The sequence below is a fragment of the Falco biarmicus genome, chromosome Z, assembly GCF_023638135.1.
Source record: "Falco biarmicus isolate bFalBia1 chromosome Z, bFalBia1.pri, whole genome shotgun sequence".
Lineage (NCBI taxonomy): Eukaryota > Metazoa > Chordata > Aves > Falconiformes > Falconidae > Falco > Falco biarmicus.
In genome coordinates, this window is record NC_079311.1 from 48,428,318 (window position 1) to 48,449,389 (window position 21,072).

Sequence of the window (21,072 nt, forward strand, 5' to 3'; positions counted from 1 at the left end):
GAATGTTGGATGGTATCATTCACTTGTAAAACTGAGAGGAAGGACAAGATGAAAGAAGAGCAATGTTTGTACTTCGGCAATTTTCTGCCTTTTTGTATTCAGATTTGAGGGCAGGCCATACAAAGTAACATGCTGTTTTGCGTTCTTTTTTTTACAGCATTGGCTTAAGAAAGTTCTTCCCTTACAGTTTGTCCTCTTTCTTAGTTTCTTTCTTCCAGGAGCTGATTAAAGTACTGACTCATCCACCCAACATAATACAACCCCAGGAAGACAGTAGCACTGGGAAAGAAATCTTTATTTCTGAATACAAGTGTGTGGTTGAACTTCTGCCACTCTTGTCCTCCCTAGTGCTTTTAACAGCCAGTCATCTCTGCAAGCTCTCAAGAATGCTGTTACCTTAAGAACATGCTTTTTAAGAATATGTAATTACAGCCTCAAAACAAAGCAATTTAGCCTCTGAATTAATAGCAGCAGTGTTGGCTTTGAGTCCGATGTGGAAGGGCTCTTTCTGGGAAGGAAACGCAGCCGAGGCTGTGGACTCAGGGAAGGCCATCGGGGTGCGGGGTGGGAATTTTCAAATCAGTGTCCTTCTAAAAAAAGCCACCCAAACAGAAAAGGTAGCAGTGACTGGTGTGTTTCTGTTTGACAAAGCAGGGCTGTGGATACTGTCCTCGCGTCAGAAATGCTGCCCAGGTTTGGACCATGGGGCCCGTCTCCCGTTTACCATGTGACAGGCGTCAGCTACTGGCTGCTGCCAAGGGCAAGAGCACAAGAAATATTTTTGTAAATGGAGAATAACAATTCTTTTCATCCCAGGGAGAATGAAAATGTTTCTTCGCCGCCCCGGGGCGTTTGCAGGCACGATTGGCTGGCCGCGGGGGGCGGCCGGGCCCGGCAGTACAAAGTCGCTCTGTGGCGGGCTCCTCAGTGCCGGCTTTGTCCCCGGCGGGCTCGGGCTGCCCCCGCCGCGCCGGCCTCCGGCGCAGCCCCTCACCCACGCCGCTCCCCGGCCAGCGGCCTGTCCGGTCTCCCTCGGCCCTTCCCGGGCAGCGGGGTCGAGGCGGGGGAGAAGCGTGCCCGGGGCCGCGGGCGGGAGCGGCCGGCGATGTTACTATGGGAGCGACGCAGGGCTCCGCGGGGAGCGAACCACGGGAGCCCGCAGGGGGGGCGGAGCAGGTCGGTAGCCTCCCCCTCGCCCACCGCGCTCCTCCTCCCGCCGGGCTCGCTCGCCGGCACCCCCCGCCCCGGTCGTGGTAGTGTCCCCCGGCCGGGACCCCGTCGCGGCAGGGGGCGAGGGAGGGGCTCGGCGGCTGGACCGGGTCCTGCCGCGGGGGCCGGGCGGTGGGCGGAGGAGGGGGCGGCTGTGGCACCGCGTGGGGAGCGGTGCGTGCGTGTGGCGCTTACCGGTGTCAGCGTGTGTTTCAGCCCGCGGCGCCTCCGAGCCGTCCGGGACCACCCGTCCCGCAGGGGCAGAAGCGGCCCCGGTGGGGCGGGGGGCAGGTAGGGGCGGGCTGCGGGTGTGATCCCGCCTTCCCACCGCCGCGGGCCGGCCGGTGGGCTGCTGGGGCCGAAGGGCGGTGGGTATCCCGTGGTTTTTTCGGTAAAATGGGAGCGGGGAGGTTTGAGCCGGTGGGCAGGGGCTGGCGAGTTCCGCTCGGGTGCCTGGGTAAGGCCTCCAACACTGGAGACAAAACATAATGTTATGTTTTAAATGCAGGTTGAGCTCAGGGTGCAAGTCCGTTTCTTAACCGAAAATTTCCCTGTACCTGTCGAGAACCAAAATCCTAAATTTGAAAAAGAAAATCTCCTCCTGGCCCTTGCTTCCCCCCTACCCCGTTCATTTTTTATGAGAAAACTTGTTTTCCTTCACCTGTTGCTGAACTGCAGTAATCAATATAGCTACGAAGCACCTAGGAGTAGCAAGCAGCATCTGCCAGGACTGGAGAGACATTTGGTGTGCTTGCCAGCGTGCAGGAGACTGAATTTATCTGTAGTCACCTCCCCCACCCCCACTAAAATGTGAGTGGAAGCCATAAACAGAATTTATTTGTGCCTCATAGTTTGTTTTGTGGCACGTAGAACAATTAGTGCTGTAAGTTTACTTTTTTTTGTATGGGGTCTGTGTGTGTGTTAGCCAGTGTCCCATGTTGCACATGTTGCAGGTATTTATTGGCCATCAGTGAGCTACTAGTTGATACTTTCTTTTATGTGATTATTTCCAGAGTGTGTGGTTTTGGGTTGGTTTTTTGTTTAGCTGGTTTGGGGTTTGTTTGCTTAGGGGTTTTTTTTGTTTGGTTGGTTTGAGGTTTCTTTTGATGCTGGGTTTGTGTTTTTTTTAATAGGTCACCGAGGTTGTGTAGTTGATCTGGGTAACTATCCCACTCTTACTTCACCCTTCTTGTTCTGTTATCTTCATCCTCTCCTGTACTTACCTGTTTCCCCTCTTCTGAATCAATCTTGTAAGCTCTTTGACAAGATCCCATTGTATTTGACACTTGTTTTGCTGCAGTACATTTAGTAAGTATATGTAATCATTTGCTGATGGTTCTGGTGAGAGAATTGTAAATATCCATGACAGTGCCTTGGTGACTTGCCTTGCAGGGGTCTCTTGGGGGTGGGGTTTAAATGTGCTGACCTGAGCTGGATGGAAAGCCTGATTCTGCATATATGAGTTGTAGTAGTTACAGATCTTGTAGTTACAGATGTACACTTTAGATGGCTATTACTTAATACTTCATTTAAACAAAATCATCGTGAGTATGGAGTGGTTCTTGAGGTAAGAGACTTTGCAGTATCTAGCAACTTTCTTGGACTTGCTATCCATGTTGGTGGAATTCTTGCCCTTTTGAAGTTTTTGACAACGTTCTTGTTGGCTTGATAAAAAGTGTGGGTTGTCAGGTCTCCACTGAGTGTATGAGGTTTCTTCAAGTTGTTTTAGGCTCTGCCTTTCGTGTAAAGAAATAGGAATTAAACCATTTGGATGGAGCTTCTTTTTGTTTCACAGCTGTGAGTCCATGCAGTCCAGCAGAAGTAGGCTGTGTTGGCTTATGAATTCAGTGACAGCTTCTCTGTCAGCAAAAAGGGAGCTTTGTCCGATCTTTCCTCCTGCCTATTGTTTGAGACTGAGAAAGTTGATGGGTCTTCTGTGTACTGAACTTAAGTAGGGAGAATTGTCACTGTGGCTCCTGCGATGGTTATTATTCCTTGCATTATAGTTACTAATAAGGCCACAATTCTGTTTCTTCTATAAAAGACAACAGTTCATTCATTATTTTGTAGAAAAACACAGAAAAATGATTGGAGAGATACTGCAGCTATGATTTCTAGTTTCCTCTTCTTAATGAGGCTATGCAAACAATATAAAATTTAGACTATACTAAGGATTCTGTTTTTCACAACCTGTGATTATTGGAACTATTAGACAAATGAGGATTCAGCTGACATTGGAAACATTTCTGGAGTCCTGTGTGTAACAGAAAGTGGTAAGTTGCAGTATTTTCTTGGGAAGCTGACATCATTAATGCTGCAGGAATCTTTTTTTGAGTGACCTGAACTGTATATGGTTTATGAGCCAAATAGTGTAGTATAATTCATGACTGTGTTAAAATTGCAGATGAACTTAAAATCACTTTGTATTTTAATGTGGTATTTGGAATATATTTCTTACCATCAGAATGAAGAACTCGCCAAGAATTTTGTGATCCATGCTGATAAGACAGACATGTAGTGCAAAGACCAGCCTTAAGGCAGAATTATGTACCTGAATGCATCTTAGCTAGAATGTGCAGTGGAAACTAATATATACATGCAATTATTCTTAATACTACGTAAGAATAAAACATCATCTAACTTACTAAACAGCTGGAGAGTAGCTTTCATGAACCCTTCAGGCATCTCTATCCAGTAACTTAATAATACAATAAAGGTGAAAATGTTCCTTGAAGGCCTACAATGGTAGTAGCAGTTAACTAAGCAGGTAGATGATTGTCAGCTTTCCAGGTGTTTGTGCCTTGTGTTTGCCCTGTTAAATAATCAGAGAGCAATATATTTTTACATATTCTGCTGATGGAGTCCTTAGATTTGATTAACAATATCAGATTAGTGTTTCACAACCGAATTCTGGATAAATTATTTGTGTTAAAAAAAAACAATACCAAGAAGGAGAAAGTCTTGAAAAAAAAACCCAAACAAACCAGCAGTGATAAAACAGCTTCCTTACACAGCTGAAAGAAATTATATATCTACCCATTATTTATTTATTTATTTTTTACTTAATAATGCACATACTCAGCTTGCCATGTGCATGCCTATTCTGTGATAGGAAAGCATTTCAGACACCCACCCCTTAGGAGTCACTTAGTAAGTATGAGCTTTTCGGAGAGAGTGCAGGATGTCCAGCTAGACTGTCATTCCAGGCTCTGCAAACAAAGCTGTGAGAGGCAAATTGTTGCCTTGGACTGAACTGAACAGCTTGCTGCCAGGGTCAACACTTGGCACTGATCGCTCTTCCAGCACTGCAAAAATCTGCTGGATAGCATGGGTTTCTTCTAGTGGTCAGGGCTAAGGATTCTTCAATCAGTGTTTCAGAAGCTTTTTAAAGAGTTGCAGAACAGCATGAGGAACAATTCACATTTTTTATTACTTTATTTTCCTAAGTGATATTTATTACAGAAATAAAAAGTGCTCAGAGGTTTTCGTTATTCTGTTTATAGAATTAAGTCGATACATTTTAAAGCAGTTGAAATGACAGTAGCATAGGTGTTTGGTAGCATGTGTGTATGTGCTTCTTAGCTGATGCCATCAGAACTCCTGCTTCTGTGTAGAATTGTACTTGCATTGTTTGATCTGCAGCTACATAATGATTACAGTTTGCCTGTAAACTTTTATTTTCTAGCATTTAAAGTTTCCTGAAAGTCTTGCAAGCCCAGATGTTGTTCCTGACCCAGTACTTTAGCAGGAACTCCCTTTCAGTTGCTGATAGTTGACAATACTTACTTGCATTTACTTTACTTGGGTACAATGTATTACAGTAGGTCAGGCTGCAAAAAACCCTCATGTCAGACTTTTAAAGACATGCTGCTGATTGCAGAGTATTTACAATAGCTGCTACGCACTCTGTTCCCCTTTGGGAAGTATGCTTCCCTAGCTATTCGTGCACAGTGCCCAGTACACATAAAAGTTTTAAAAATAGGTTAAGATGGGGGAAGAAGTTGTGGAGATCTTCAGTCATGTGCCTCAGACACACTTGTCAAGCTATTAGTAAAACGTGACAAGCCCGGTACTACAGTATTGTTGGTGCATCAGTCTTTGATGACCCTTTGGTGTATGTGAAATACTTGTAATCTAGCCTGACATATCGGTATGCCTTGAGTATGTTTTGTCATTTTCTATGTGGCTTTTCTTTTGTTTAACAGCTTATTATAGTGCCTTCTTAATTTTAGTGTTGCTGTGGTGTTATACTGTAGAATTTAATTCATTCAGAAGTTTATGTATTAACTTCTCTGTCTTGTTGTAATAATTTGACTTAGTTTTCCATTCTTTTCCAAGTTTGTGTGGTTTTTTTTTTTTCCTGCCTTACCCTGTAGAAGCCAGTAGATATGTTCCTAATGTTGTCTGCAGCAATAATGACGGACTAAAACTCTTGGATCATAACAATTTGAAAAGGGCTAAAAAATTTCTGGCCTTTTCATAAGGCTGGTTTGTCTTGTAAGGCAGGTACCTAACTTCTTTTTCTTTTGAATGGGAAAGAAGCAGAACACTTAGTCATGGTTTGCTTCTGCTTTGTTTGTCAGAAGGTCCTTGAAGCATGTAATGCTCTTTTATGTGGCTCAGACCACATAAAAGGAAGAAAACTTTCTGTTCCAAATCTCAGTTGAGAATGAACTTTCAGTTGCTACCAAGGTGAGCTTTGCTCTGGGTGCTAACTTAATGGAAGCATTTCTAAACCTTAATGATTCTGAGATATTTAATTTCCTTTGAGCCATATATACAGAAGAACTCTCTTGTTTTTCTTTCCCAGTTCTTTTCAAAGCCTCATGTGATTTATGAAAATGACTTAATAGTCACAAAAAGAGGAATAAAATTTATTCCACCACTCACTGATTGTGTTCTGGTCAGCTTTATTCTTTGTGTACTTCAGTTCACAGTTCAGTGGAAATGGAACTATTTCATAGCAATGTGTCTTTTTGGTTTCATTTAAGGGTTCGAGTGAATCCTGAAGTTCATTACATTGACAGTGCATGTATGTGAAGTGTTGATTGGTAGAAAGATTGCATCAAGGGTTCTAGTTTCAAATTGTTCTGCTGGCATCCTTTCAAGTGAGGAAAGAATGGCTGCAGATAAACTGGGATTAGTGCTTTGGGAATGAATCTACCAAGTGAAAGTTATTATCTGGATACTAAAGAAAAGGGGCAGCTGACTTCAATCCCCCATCCCTTCTGCTGATGTATTGGTTATTAGTTGACTGCTGTCATTAATGCTATTGGTAATAATTATTTCTACATAGGTTGGGAGGAGTGTGTTTGAAATATTCTTTATAACAACATGTCTAGATGTTAGCGAAGTCATGCATTAGTACATAACTGCATGAGGTAATTCAGCCTCACATCTGACCTTGCAGAAGGATTGAGAATGGAAAATACTTGAATTTTATTGCTTTCGTTTGCCCTTCTGTTGTCATCTTACCTCAGTGTTTTATCAGTGTCAACATTGTCAGTTTTGGTGTAACCCAACTTTATATGGAATGATAGGTTGCTGGTGATGCTGGCCCAGAAAAAAACAGAGCTGTGGGGAGCATTTACAATTAGTTTTATTGTTTGAAAAAGCAATTACACTCCTTCAGAGGCCCTGAGGAGGAAAGTTTGCTGTGAGCAAAGGGATTCTGAATGTGTTTTACTGAAGCAGGTTGCAGCTGGTTTAACCCACTCTCTCAGGGTAATTGAGATGTTGGGAGGAGCTTGGTGACTTTTATTTTTGTTTCCTCTTCTTCCAAATGTACTGGGAGGAATATCAGTGTAATGCTTGTGGACCTAAACCCTTCAAATGCAATCCCTAGGTTTGCATTTTCATCCATGCATCCACTGTATGGATGACGGAAGAATTACTGAATTCCTTTTTGCAACAGGTTTTGCTATCATTTGATGTATGTGCAAGACTTTAAATTTTAGAAGCAAACTTCAGCAATGCTTTCTGGCATGACTGAGTAGGCTGTTGAGACATCTTGAGAGGGAGAGGTGAGTTGCTTAAGACCTTGAAGGCAGGAGTACGGTGGTAGAAGAAAAGGAATGCAGAGAGGTACGATGAATGTGACTAGAAGCACTTAAGAGTTGGCTAATAAATCAAGCTGTTTGTTGTGGCATGTATCTGAATGATGCTGAACATATGCCTTCAAGCTCAGAACAGCTTAATTTTACAGAGATTTGATATCTTTTGGATTGACAATTTAAAACTTTTTTTTTTTAACAGAAAATTGAATTAGATTCTTACTGTTATGGACATGTAAATGCATTTGAAGCTTTTATTTTTCTACCCTTTGTATTGGTGACCTTCTATTTGAAATTTATGTTTTGTGAGGTTTGTGGTATGTCATTGACAGTTGTATGAATTTGTGATATGGCATTGACATCTATATGAAAGACATTGTATTGTGTGAATTCTATGGGGTTTTAGTCGTAGATGTGGTCAAATGTACCATTAAAATTTATGCATTATACACTGTTCAGGTTTATTTCCACCAGCCAAGAAAAGAAAGTTAATGTGACAACTGCCACAGGAATGCTTGAACAAAAGTAAAATGCTTCCTAGAATACAGCATATCACTCTTCTATTAATAGAGTTAGAACAAAGGATACTAGAAACCTTAACAGGGGAAAAAAAATCCAGTTTGGTTGGGAATAAGCTCAGAAACTAACAATTGTACCATTGTTTGAAATGTCTTGCGTTATAATTGGGTGATTAAATATGAATTCTGACCTGATTGGATTGTATCCCAGCAATTAATTGGCCTTTTAAAAAACAGTTACAGGAAGCAGTAGACAGGTACCCACCTTGTTTTTCACAGATTTGGGAGCTGTCGTTGTTGAATAACAAAGTTTATGCAATCAGAGAGTCTGTAAGGACTGTGGAATAGGCCAAAATACCGTTTCTTATCAGTAGTCAGTCCCTGGATGATAGAGTTGGTCACTTCTGCAGGAAGCTAAAACATTCAAAAACAGTAGCAGTAGAAGGTATATCACTGAAGTTGAATAAAATTGTAATCAGTGCTTTGGACCATGTAAGTGCTCTGAGTTTTTTTCTTTCAATTTTTTTATCTTAAGATGCTATAAGAGTAAAAGCTATGTTTGGTTGCAGACAATAGCCGATTCTGAAATGAGACACTTAAGGAAAGGTAGCTGCATTTATATTTTTCAGTTTTATTTTTTTATTTTGTTAGATTATCTAGCATAATGAAATGGATTATGCACACCTGGTGAGTTTAAATTACCTCCCTGTCAAATCCTGATACTGCAAGTACATCAGAACAAACATTTTTATTCTTTTTTTAATGATGTCAGGCACAAAGTGGTCCTGTTGAACTTAGCTTATTCACAAACTGCTCAAGCACTTTGATTATCAGACCGCATTTGCATGGGCTTCTTAAGGAGCAGAAGGTGCAGAAGCAGTGTGACTGGAAAGAAATCTTAGGTTTTACAGTTAAAGTGAATGTGGGATGGTTAAGTCAGAGATAGCCTTTAAAGCTGGCATTGGTTCAGTTCACCTGCAGTCCCTTCAGTGGTGTTAGCTTCTTGTATTGTATACAAAAAAAATTACCAGACCCTTAGCCTGTGTAAGCTGAAAATCTAGGAAAACCATTTAGAAAAAAACCCGAAAAATAAACCCTTCACTTTCCAGTGTGTATATTCATAAGCTACATAGACAAGTATAATTGATCTGTCAGCTTTTTATCTAGATAATTTTGATCTTTAACTGAAATTGCTTAGCTTCTAAGTTTTTATCTCCTGAAGCCTTGCTGTGTTTTTGAAAAAGAAGTGGTGGGGAAATCATTGCAAGATTGTGCACATGCCATGCCCAGGAGTTTATTCTTTTCTTTAGAACCCCTTCAACACCTATGGGAGAATAAATGCACCTCTGCTGGACTGGTGCTGCACATCCCAGAACACTTGGGAAAAACAGCTTCTGGCTTCCATCTGTGAGGCAAAGTGTGAAAAGAAAGAGAACTTTGATTAAAAAAATGTTCAGTCCCATGGGGGGTGTTATTTCTCAAGAGACAGAAACTGTCTTTTAAAAAATAAAAGAGTTTAATTTTGCGGGGGCAAAATATGATTTGTTTTCTTCCCCAAAATGGCAATGTTGTATTTCACTTGAAACTGTTCCCTCACAAATTTTGAACAATTGGTTGCTTCCTGTTGGGGGAAGCACCGGAACAATTGCAGCGTAGTTTCACCAAGGTAATGACAGAACTATAGTTCGGCAAAAGTGGAGGGAACTTCCTCCTTATATAGATCTAAGCTATATTTTTATGAGATCTGAGTTTTCGGTAGGTAGGACCTGTGTAACTTGCAGCTGTGTTTTGGATTCAGTTTCTTTTTTCTTTTTTTCCCACTCCCTGCTCCCTCCTCCCCCCTCTGAATAAACTTTGGTTTTGTTTGTAATGAGATGTTGTACTGTTTTGCATATGTATGCGTCTAAGCTCAGAGGAATTCAGCTGTAACAAGTGTAAACTACTCCATTTGTGTCTTCCACCTCATCCCAGAAAGGTTTAGAAGTTTTGCATGTATATTTTAAATTTGTATAGCATGTGAAGTTGTAAATTGAGTTTCGTGTTCTGAATTTGTTACACTCTGCTGGGTAAATACCGCTTTTTGCCCTTTGCACCATTCCCCTCTTCCCACCCCTGGTAAGTAAATAAGCGTTTGCTCCTGGTAGCATACCAGCAAAGCAGTTCCGGTGGCTGCTTTTGCATTTATCCATTTTCAGTAATTATAGAGGGAACAGACAGATGTTAAAAAAATAGATTTTCAGTAAGTAGCACAGTTTTTAGAAGGCACCACACCATCCTAAGGAATTTCTGCGCACCAAATTGAAATGTTTAACTGTTACTCTTACTCGCAGAGTTCACAAGTACTGTGAAATATAAGTGAATGTATTTTAGAGAATTCTGGGGAGTGTGTGTGGTGCTTGACTTTTCTGGTGTAATGAGAAAACATGCCTTTATGTCAGCAAAACCAGGACTTTAAAGGACACTTCTTGAAAGTGTAACCTTCCTGTGTTCAGGCTAAAGGTAGTCTGGAAAAAAAGCTTAACTCCAGAAACGTAACCATAATTCTCCTTTTTATTGTTAGTGCTGAAATGTAGCACTTCTAGCTTTAGGTGTAACTGTCATGTAGAACTCGTTTCAAAGTCGTGTTTAGAATTTTTCCACTGCCCATTTCCGTGGTGTCTTGGTGTGACTGATGGGTAATATACATGGTTTATCTTTAGACTACCAGATGTTTCTCTCTTTTCAGAACATAAAACTGCTTGGGGAATATGTTTGTTTGCTTTGTATAAGCAGCACAATTGATTCCTGAAATAATTGTAGTGGAAAGGCACTTAAACCTAATAAAGCTGGAATTTAAAAAAAATTAAAGAGAGAAAGAAAAAGAACAGTCTGTTTGACTGATGATGGGATATGTGCCTGAGATTAAAGAGACAAAAAAGCCATCTAACACCTTGCTTTAACAGCATATTTCCTGTAATTATTTTTTTTTTTCAGTCTGAAAGTGTAGAAATAGGATTTTGGCCTAACAAGATGTTAAGCCTTTCTAAGATTATTTTTTTTTTAACTTACAGAAATTGTATTTATAAAAATCACTCATGCCAACCTGTTTGAGAAATAAATAAATAAATAAATGAACATACTGTGTACTATTGAGTCTTGTTCTTCAGAGCAGTAATACTATGTTGTGTGCCAAAGCAACAGCCTGAGTGTTTAACTTCTTTTGACGGAGGGGGAAGTGGTGTGTGCCTCAGTTGCAGCATCACTGCACCATCTAGTGTCTCTCTGGATTAGTGGTGAGTTGTACACCTAGAATCTTGGCTCCCAAGTTTTACTGGCTTGCACGAATTGTCTGCATTGCACAAAAATAATTTGTCAAAAACTTGTTGGGTTTCTTCTGAAATACAAGATTTCCTGCTTGTTTTGCTGATCTCCTCTAGACTTCTAAGTGTCCTGCAAATTCAGTAGGAGGTGGAAATGCAGCTCCTGGTGCTTGTATGCCTTTTCAATATGCAACATGAATGGGGGCGGGGGGCGGGGAAAGAAGCCGGCTTTCTTTCTATTCTTCTATGCTACCAGGGCAGATATATTTAGTATGTGTATATATGTATATAAAAATACAATTTTATTAATATATCTTAAAATAGTTATTTTATCAGACTTTATCCTAGTATTATATTAACACCTGAAAAGCCTTTATAAATGTTTCTTCTAGAATGTAGGCAGACAAGATACACGACCCGTTAATAGTTATCAGGACATACTAAGGTAAAGTGTATGCATAAGGGTAGTAATCTGTTGTTTTATCAAAGATGGAATAAAAAGCAGGGGAGAATGTATTTTCTTATAGTCTTAAGTATCTTTAAAGCCACTCAGAAACTTTCAGTTTCCTGGTTTTTCTGTGTTGCCTTTATTTCCCTGCTGCTGGCTGGATGGCTAAATCTGAAGAGTTGTTAACGGAGTTACTCCAGTGGGCAGCCAGTCACAAGTGGTGTTCCCCCGGGGTTAGTACTAGGGCCAGTCCTGTTAAATGTCTTTATCAATAAACTGGAAGAGGGGATCAAGTGCACCCTCAGTGAGTTTGCAGGTGACACCAAGTTGCAGGGGAGTGCTGATCTGCTTGAGGGCAGGCAGGCTGTGCGGAGGGACCTGGGCAGGCTGGAGCGATGGGCCGAGGCCATTCCTGTGAGGTTCAACAGGGCTCAGTGCCGGGTCCTGCCCTTGGGTCACAGCAGCCCCACACAGCGCTACAGGCTGGGGGAAGAGTGGCTGGAAAACTACTGGACCTGGAGGTGCTGCTTGAATTCTGACTTGAACTCAAAATGTTTAAAGAAAATGCTAGTTCTCCCCTTTCTTTGTTTCCGTTTGTCCTACCTTCTGATGGTCTTCCATATAGTTGGTTAATGTTTAGCTTTAAGTATACAGGAAACACATTTTTCCTAGGGCATTATCTTACCGGAATGGACAGATATAAATTTCTCTGAAAAATGGTTCCTTTTTTTTTTCATATTTTTTTCCTCAAAGACACTAGTGTATACATTACTCAGATATTTATATGTACAGCCTTCCCACTTTTATTTGTTTCTTTAATACAGCATTGAAACAAATAAAACTATTCAAAGATTATATGCTTTACTCGGTAATCCAGCAAAAGGATGCCTAATGGCATATTCTTTATTGGCTTCTTTTCAGTGTCCAGGTTACTTGCTATTCCCTTTAGGTTTTTGGAATTGCAGAATAAGTAAATATCAACAAAATTCCAATCCCATGCCTCTATTTTGATGTGTTTTTTCCTGTGCTTGGCTAAATTTCTGCAAAAATTCTTTCAGCTGGGGGTGCTATTTCATTAACGTGAACCATTCAAAGAATGCATGGACTGCTATTATAAGCAGATTGTGTGATGTCCTTTGTTACGTTTAAGCATTGTTTGTTACTGATATGCTGTATGCTGGATCAAGTGATATATTTTGAATTAAAAAGCACGCTTTTCAAAGCTCCAGATCAGCGGAGACCTTCTGTGTGTATGCAACTTTTTTCCCACCTCCTTTGGCTTATTTTCTGAACAATTTTTGTGCACTAGAAAATCTGGGGCATTAGGCTGTGAATGTTAGTAACAAGGTTACAATGCAAATAAGACCTAGATGTGGTTGTTGATTAATATTCTCAATAGTCTGGTAAACAGTGTTGTTGTCTTTCATCTCCTCAGCTCTGTATAGGAGTGCATTCTCGTTCGGTTTGCAGCCTGGAAGGCATTTGGAGTGTCATAGTGCAATGAGAGAGAGAAATGAATGCAAGTTCTGCCGTCCTGGAATTTTCCCCCATCTGTTAGCAGGCTAAAATGTCCACAATGGGAGAAGGTTGATCTCTGTTTTCCTATTACAGGGGTGTTTTGGTGGGAGACTTCTGTTTGGCAGAAATGGAGGAAATCTGAGTGCTTCCTTGCACAACACGTTTCAGTGGACAGGTTGCTGGACTTGAAGTCAAGACAACTCAGTTATGTTCTTGGCTCTGTAGCTGACAGCTTTGGCACTTTGTATTTCTTAAGGAGTAGTTTTGCTAAGTGGAAGCAAAATTAATAGTGAAATAGTGCTGCATACGGTGTCAAGTAATGACTATGGGCATTGTTGTCACACTGGATTCAAACTGTTCCTGGAAGAAGTAAATTAAAAAGAAATAAATTACTGTCTAGTAAACAGTTCTCATTTGATGGTTTTAAAAGTTTTCATGCAACTTAAGAAGTGAAGATTGATCTTACAATGCCTGGAATAGGCATGTTGTACTTTACATAACATTTGCCAGTCCTGTTGTAGATAGAATTTATAAATTGCAGCAAGTGAATAGTGTAGCTTTTAATTTAAATATGATTAAGAAAAGTTTTTTTATATCATCACTTCTTTTGCATTCAAAAACTTCTGCTTGTGTAATGACATTCAACTTACCAAATCTATGAACAACAAATGATTGGAAACATTATGCTCAGTTTAGATTTTCTGTAAAAAGGTCTTTTTAGACAACTTGTATCTTGAGGTTACTGCTTCTAAGTGAATTTTGGAAAAAAACTTTATCACACAAAGTCTGATGATAGATACATCATAGACTCACAGAATCATAAAATGGTTTGGGTTGGAAGGGACCTTAAAGATCATCTAGTTCTAACCCCCCTGTCAGGGACAGAAACACCTTCCACTAGACCAGGTTGCTGATGAATGTGTTTGTTACAAGCAGAATACCTTTGCCCTGTTAGCAGTCTTCTCAAGTAATTTGGGAGAAAGCAAAGGCTATATCTAACTGATAATTCTGCATTGGAGGGAAAGGGAAGAAAGGATTGTCTGCACAGCTCATTTCTACATGAAAGTTTTGTTCTCCCTCAGAAGCTGTCATTCTGGTGCAGAGGTATACTTACTTGCACAGTATGTGACTTCTTGGTTTTTTTAAACTTCCTGCATCCTGATAATATAACCGTCTTGATGTTAATAGCCATCTTGATTTGACTTGATTGTGAATGAATGTGTACTTGAACTGATGATTTCTTTACAGGTTGTTGTCTCTTAAATGTGTTCTTCCCTCATGACCCCAGGAAGGGGGGGGGGGGGGGGGCGGGAAAGAGAGTTTCTGCCTTTTTGAAGAGCAAATGCATGCTATTCCTAGTGGATATTTTTTGCAAACCATTTTATATCAATTGCTTTTAATCTGAGCCACTCATCATTCTGGGAACCATCTTTTTTCAGGACAATTTGTTGCTTTTCTGGAGGTTGCTGCATTGGTGCAGGAGCCTAAACAAAAAAATAGGAAATACTTCCCTGAATTAATATTGGTAGAAAACAAGGTTCCTCCTTTTTTGTGAGATGCTGGCTGTATTGCAAAAGATCCACAGGTGAATAGTTTTTTTCCTCCTGCTAGATCCTAATCAAAGATCTGGTGTATCATATACAGATATTTAATGAAAACCTTTCAGTTGGAGCCGTCTCACTTCAGAGTGGCTTGAGCATCCTTCCTCACTGCAGGGGAAAGGCCTGGTAAAGGTCCTGTTCCTCTTCAGTCATTTTTCACTATGTTAATTAAGAATACTTGGCTCTGGATATGTGGCTTGTGTTATGTGATCATCTTTTCCTAATCATCTTTAATAGCCTAGTAGGATACAGCCTACAGCTGAAAAAGAGAAGATGTGGACCTTCACATCACACACTTTGTACAGATTACTTCTCATTTCACTCGGCCTCCACTGCTTGTTGAGGGAATCCCTTGTGGACTCCCCAGAAACAAGTGGATCAGTGTCTTTGCCTATAAATGTAGGACCATCCAGTTCTGTTTCTCATAAATTGCCTTTATGCAGGCAGGTAACATGTGAGAGCAGTTTCTGAATCCTCTGATAATTTATGTGGTCTTTGAGACCAGTTATGCTGCTGACATCTTGGTGGGGCTCTGGAGTGTCTCCACTTGCCTGCTCCTGTCAGTGGCTAGAAAAGCTTCTGACCCCATCCTTTACAGGTGGGTGTCTTTCAGTGAAGCTTGAAGGTTTTGATCTTCTTCAGTATAGGAGTCTGTCTTTAGGGAAAACCTGGATGCAGCTTTCAAGGTTTTTATGCTTAAGTCCATAGTAGCAGGTGAAGGGGGCAGGAGGGGCTGGGGAAAGGCGCCTCTTTTTTTGTTTCAGGTCTGTAATGGAGCCAGTAAGACCATTTCAGCTTTCCCTTCTGCTAACAGAGCCTCATCGAAGTTATGTGTGAGGAAACACCCTTTTTCTTTGCTGGCTGGAGAGGAAGAGATCAAAACAGATAGTACTAGGTGTAAGACTTCTAGTCTTCTTAGCTTTTCTGCTGGGCAGAATTTACTGAGGTAAGGAAGCTCGCTCTTCAACTGGGTGAGTGGAGAGATGCTGTGTTCTGCTGTAGGGCTTTGTTGTGACATTCTGCAGTTGCTCTATTGAATGTTCTGGAACCTCTGCTTTTCTTTACACAGTCCCAGTTTATAGAATAGATCATCATACTTAGCGTTCAATTTATTTTTCCCCACATGATTCACATTTTATTGTCTGAATAGATTCCCACAAAGAGGCAGGGTGTGTGTGTCTCATTGGAGCTGAGCTTGCTTTCAAAAAGAGCTTCAGTTTTAAATGTCTGCGGATAATAGATGTCAAATAGGTGTGAAATGAGAAAGGCTTGCAATGTCTGTAATCTTGTGCTGGGGGTACAGTCCCTTTTTCCCTTTGTAAAGAGGCATACAGGTAAGGTCAAAAGGACAGGGGTTGTTTGATAGATGGAAAGAAAATCCTTCTCTTTAAACTAACTTTAAAAAATTTAATAGAGAAGTTTCTATCCTGAAGCACTTGTTTTCTTCCAAAATGAAATACCCAAATGCAAAAACCTTCATCTTTCTGTTAACTCATCATCTTTTCACAGCTCCTGTTCTGACTATGCAGGAAAATTTGCAGTAATGTTCCTAGTCTTCCTGATTATTTTTTAAAGATTCCTTTCAGGTTCCTTTTAAATTTTGGTGGAGTCAGTCCATCTGTCTTTCTCACTTTCCTTTAGAGAAAAGACAGTCCAAAACCAAGGAGCTGTCCTTGCTCATGGACAGTGTTTCACCATTTTTGTTCTCCATGTCATCACCATCTTCTTTTGGTGATATTTCTGAATTTGGCATGCTGTTGAAGCTTTGTCAGGCCAAGGAAGAGGAAAGCAGGACTGCTAAGACAGGGCTAGAAAAGTCTCAAGTACTTCCTTACATTTGTTTCTACTTCCTGCTGGTTTTTGAAAAAAAAAAAAAAAATAAATTGAAGACGCTGTTTTGGAAGATGTTAATGTGAGTCTGTTTAGACAAGTGAAGTTTTATTCTTTAGAAATGTTCAGGGGTATTCTACACTATTTTGACCAAAATTTAATGACTGTCTTAAACTACTTGCATCCACCCTGTGCTCTGGAAGTGGGAAGCCCCAGTCAGAGGCTGGTATCAATGTGCTTCTGGTCACCCCCAGTGCAGGCTGAACAGGGTTCGCCCTCAGCGGCTCAGCACTGAAGGTGCAAGTCTGTGTTCGTCCTAGTTCTGCTGGCTAGTGCAGAGGTGGGGTCACAGCTGAAACACAGGACATTGAATTCAGTCTTGATTTTAAATGGAAAAATCTAAAAAAAAAAAACCAAAAAACCCAAACAGCCATTCCACATTGTCCGCTGCTGTCTGAATTCTTACTCTTCAGCAGTTAAAACTGTTCCAGTAATGAAAAATGCAATCTACCGATGGAGGTTTTGGTTAGGATTGTGTACTGAACTTGGCATGTGTTTCTATCTGTTCCCCGCTTGTGAAACTTACTTTAAGTCTAGAGAAAATGTTCCCTAAAGCATTCATGCAGCATAGACGGAACTGATGGCTTGACCTGTTCTCCAATGAAGTAATCTGTTTGGCTGTATGATTAGCTTATTATTCTGACAAGTATCTTACTAAATGTTCAAGGGCAGACAGAGTGTCTGTTACTTGTGGCTGTTATAATTTTGTTTCTCTTTCCCTTTTTGCCTGCTGGAGCCAAGTCCACAGTTCCTCAAGTGTTTGTATGTAGTTTTACACGTGCTGTTGAAGGGATTAGTCACATGTATACAGTTATTTCTGTGTAAGGACTTCCTGGATTCAGCAGTTAATTTGTTAAGACTTGATAGAGGCTGATAAACAATAGTGTTACTCAAGATAGTGGAGTCAAGTGGTGATTTTGACTATATTATAGTCAGAACATGAACTTTCAAATAATCTGCAGTGTTGCTCTTAAGCATTTTCTCCTTTAAAAGTTTCAAGTGGGTTCCTGGTGAAGTGAATGCATATGTGTTTGGAAGAACAACTTGCTACAGATCAATCTGTTTCTGATGCTTATTTTTTTAGAAAAAACATAAGATTACAGGACTGCTTTTTACTGGGGACTCAAAGTGAGAGTTAGTTAAACTCCTGGTAGATTTCCCTACTGTGGTTTTAATGTGTTTCTGTGTGAAACTGACAGCAGGATTTGTTCGAGTATGTAGGCCACTATTGTATTAGAATTACATAACCGTGTTGAGTGGTGGAAACAGATGAAAAGACAGGGATGTACGGCGTCCCCTCACAGATTATATCCTGCAACAATGAAGACAGCTCAAGCTCTGCAGAGAATGTGGTCACATGCAGTCAAAAAGTTGGGGATTTTGAAAGGGCACGTGAGTTGCTTTTTGTTGCATCTTGCTCCAAGTCTTTCCCCCCACCCCTCCCTTCATATATCCCTCCCTTCTCCAACTCACTTTTGTAGCCAGATAACTATTGTGGCAGATCTTCTGGTTTTGCTCTTCTTTCAGGGTGAATGAAGTTGTCATTGGTGATCTCTTAGTAGCAAGTAATTGTATAAATCTCTGATGACTGTCAGTGAGAGTTGCAACAGCTGCCTGTTCATAGTACACAGACAATTTTAGCTCTTCCTGCCAAAGATTCTGTTAAGCAGTCTATTTTGGGTATGTAGAAAGCACCTGTCGTTTTGGTATATGAGCATTAGGCAGATTTAAACAAATCCTGACTACTGTGTTCTAATTAGAAATGGACTGACTTTAGTCACTAATGAATTTAGAGTAGCTAATTACAGTAATTTGCATTTACTGCAGGTAGCCTGCTATTTATATGAAACCTGGGTAGACTTGCAAAACAGTTGGTATGAGTAACTGACTGGAGGTGGGGTTCTTAACCATTTTGCATGCCTTTCTCCAGTGTTTTGGTCTGCTGTCTTGCAGTGAAATTGTGATCCTATAAGGGATGTGCAGGCTTCTCAGGATCCCTTTGTGTTTCCTTTACAGATGATGTATGAAGAAATTGGCAAGGTGATGGAGGCTTTTTGTAACCCATCACTTGATGCATTCAGAGGAAGGTTATATTATTAGACATGGAGTACAGGAATTTCACAGTTGTGGTAGAGACTTCAATCTTAGTTTTGATCAAGTCCTCAACTAATGATTTATAACATTTGTAGTCTCTCCCTTCCTCTCAGTCTTCTCTTCCCCATTAATCTGTCAGTGTGGGTTAGCATTGTGGCAACGGCAAGCAGCAGTACATTTTATAATGTTAAAGAGATTATTGCTTAGAGATTTGAGGGAGTACAGATGTGTTTTGTGCCTTATGGGCTTCCAAGGTGATCATTCAGTTCTCTAAACTGTGTTACAGAGCATGCATACCTTCACCAGTATGGCAGAACTAGTTCTGTTGCCTTGGTAATTATGTTTCACAAAATCAACTTTGCCATGTACTTCCCTCTGCTAATATAGCATACAGCAAATGGGAAACAGTTTCCTGAGGAGCAGTTTCTAAAAACGTATTACTTATGAAACAAATACTTATGAATTTAAAAGTGAATTATTTAATTAGGTTTTGTTTAATGTTATGGTTTCATGCTAAAAATAAATCCCCAAAATTTACACAAAAAGTACCTGAGAAAGTGACTGATACTGTGAGGAAGAACTTTTTCTAGACACAGATGAGGTAATACTATACGGGTTCAACATCTTGCAAGCACCTTAGGCAGTGTTTTCTTTTCCACTCATATTACTTATTTTTGTGACCAGATGTCATAAGACTTACTTACCAGAGCAAAATAAACTTAACCCTGTTACTTTACAGTGCTTTGATTTACTACACGATGTGTCTCTCCAGTTGTGCGTGAAGTTTTACTTGTGCCACTGCTCACGGGAGGCCTAGTTTACTGGAAGGAAATTCCTGTATGCTTAAATATTTCATGCCCATAAATCCATCCCCGATATCTTCACTGTGCTTTCCTCAGTTCTTTTTCTGCAGTGTTGTACTGAATACAAATAAGCAGCCATTTCTCAGGCCTTCCTTTAATGGGTAGTGTATTGAAAGACCTGGTGTTAGAGTTCCTGGAAGAGTAAGGGAACTATGCCGCTGTGAGCCCACATCAATTTCATCCTGTCTGCCTTAGTGTTTGCCTGCTCAGAGATGGACTTGGTATTTCTTGGCTGGGAAGGTAGTGTCAGTAAGAGCTGCATACAGGTGCAAACCAAATTTAAGTAATGTTCTTGTTACACGTGTAGGTTGTTAAGGCTTTTATACAGTGAGAAGGATGGGAAAGATTTTCCATCTCTCCTGCTTCTACAAAATTTGAACCCACGTGCTTGTCCTTCAAATTTTATCAATCATTTCATACTTTTTCATTTCTAAAACTTTCTTCAGTGAAGTCAACTGAAATTTAAATGACACAGAGGACCTTCTTTAGCACAGCCTGGATGAAGAGGTTAAAAATATCATACGGAAAAGCAGGGCAGTGATGGCATAGCCAAGGGTCAGTGGTAGGTAAATTCTTAACACATTTTCATACATGCCAGACAAGCAAGCCTGATCACTTCTATTTACGGCAGCATCACAACAGCTCTGAAAAAGTGCTTAGTTGAGAAGAAAGTTTTTACTTATGGAAGTTTCTTTATGTAAGGGAAGGTATGTAGTGAGACAGTTCAGTGTCAGCTAGTTGAAGTCATGAGGAGGTGTCAGCTGGTTAAATGGGAATATCAGATAGAATAATTTCACCCTGTGCTTTAGCGGAGTAATTCACTGACCCAAGACATATATGTTTTAATTCTAACGGTTATAAATGCCATTCGTTCTTGTCTGATCTAGACAAGTAGAAACTGAGAAATTCTTACTTTTGTTATTTTTGATGTAAGACATTCTCTCCTCCAGCTATTTTAAATGAATTTTTTAATTAAACCCAAAAGTTCTGAAAACTGGGAAGCATTGTTTATTTTCTTGGAGAGCACTGGAAATTTAACACTGTTCAGTGCTGTAAAATTCCTGGTAAGAATGCTGAATGTTTTGCATGTTCCTTCAGGAACTCTGAGCAGGACTTAACATTTGAAGTTTGTTTTTCAATACAGTAAATGTGTAATGGAAAAGGTAAACTTAGTTCCTCCCAGGAGCTCAGAACCCACTGGTAGAATACATCATGAGGTTCTTTGCATTCAAGAAACAGCATCCATAGCTTGCTAAACAGTTGTATACCGCCAGAAGACTTTTACTCTGAAAATATGGGGGATGCTTTAAAGTACAGGCATACCCTTCTTGTGTCACTTCTCTGTCTACTGTTTTGGGGTTTCGTTGCCAGTAATCCCTTTAATGCCTTTAAAAAGACTGTGAAGTCAAAACTGAGCTTCTGTCCGAACTTCAGTTTTTTGAGCATACTCTTAGCTTCCCAAGAAAGAAGACCACTTCTAGCAGTAAAAACAAATAAAGCTATGGCTTGAATATGTACATGCACGTACATGTGCAATGGCTGGATTTTTTTCTGCAGTGAATGCTTTGCATTTTGAAAT

The 21,072-nt window shown here is 40.3% G+C and overlaps 1 protein-coding gene across 7 annotated transcripts in view; it reads left to right on the top strand.

Moving 5' to 3' along the window:
• Positions 1 to 21,072, top strand: part of TJP2 (tight junction protein 2) — a 66,250-nt gene that overhangs the window by 20,477 nt on the left and 24,701 nt on the right. The window contains exon 1 of one of the 7 annotated variants that reach the window (XM_056325778.1): positions 945 to 1,176. The exons of 5 other annotated variants lie outside the window; for them this stretch is intronic. In XM_056325778.1, coding sequence (XP_056181753.1) covers positions 1,114 to 1,176 — 63 coding nt within the window. In that variant the 5' untranslated portion in view covers positions 945 to 1,113. Of the gene's footprint in view, positions 1 to 944; positions 1,177 to 17,810; positions 17,929 to 21,072 lie in introns of those variants that run through there. One more of the 7 variants, XM_056325776.1, reaches the window with a different exon arrangement.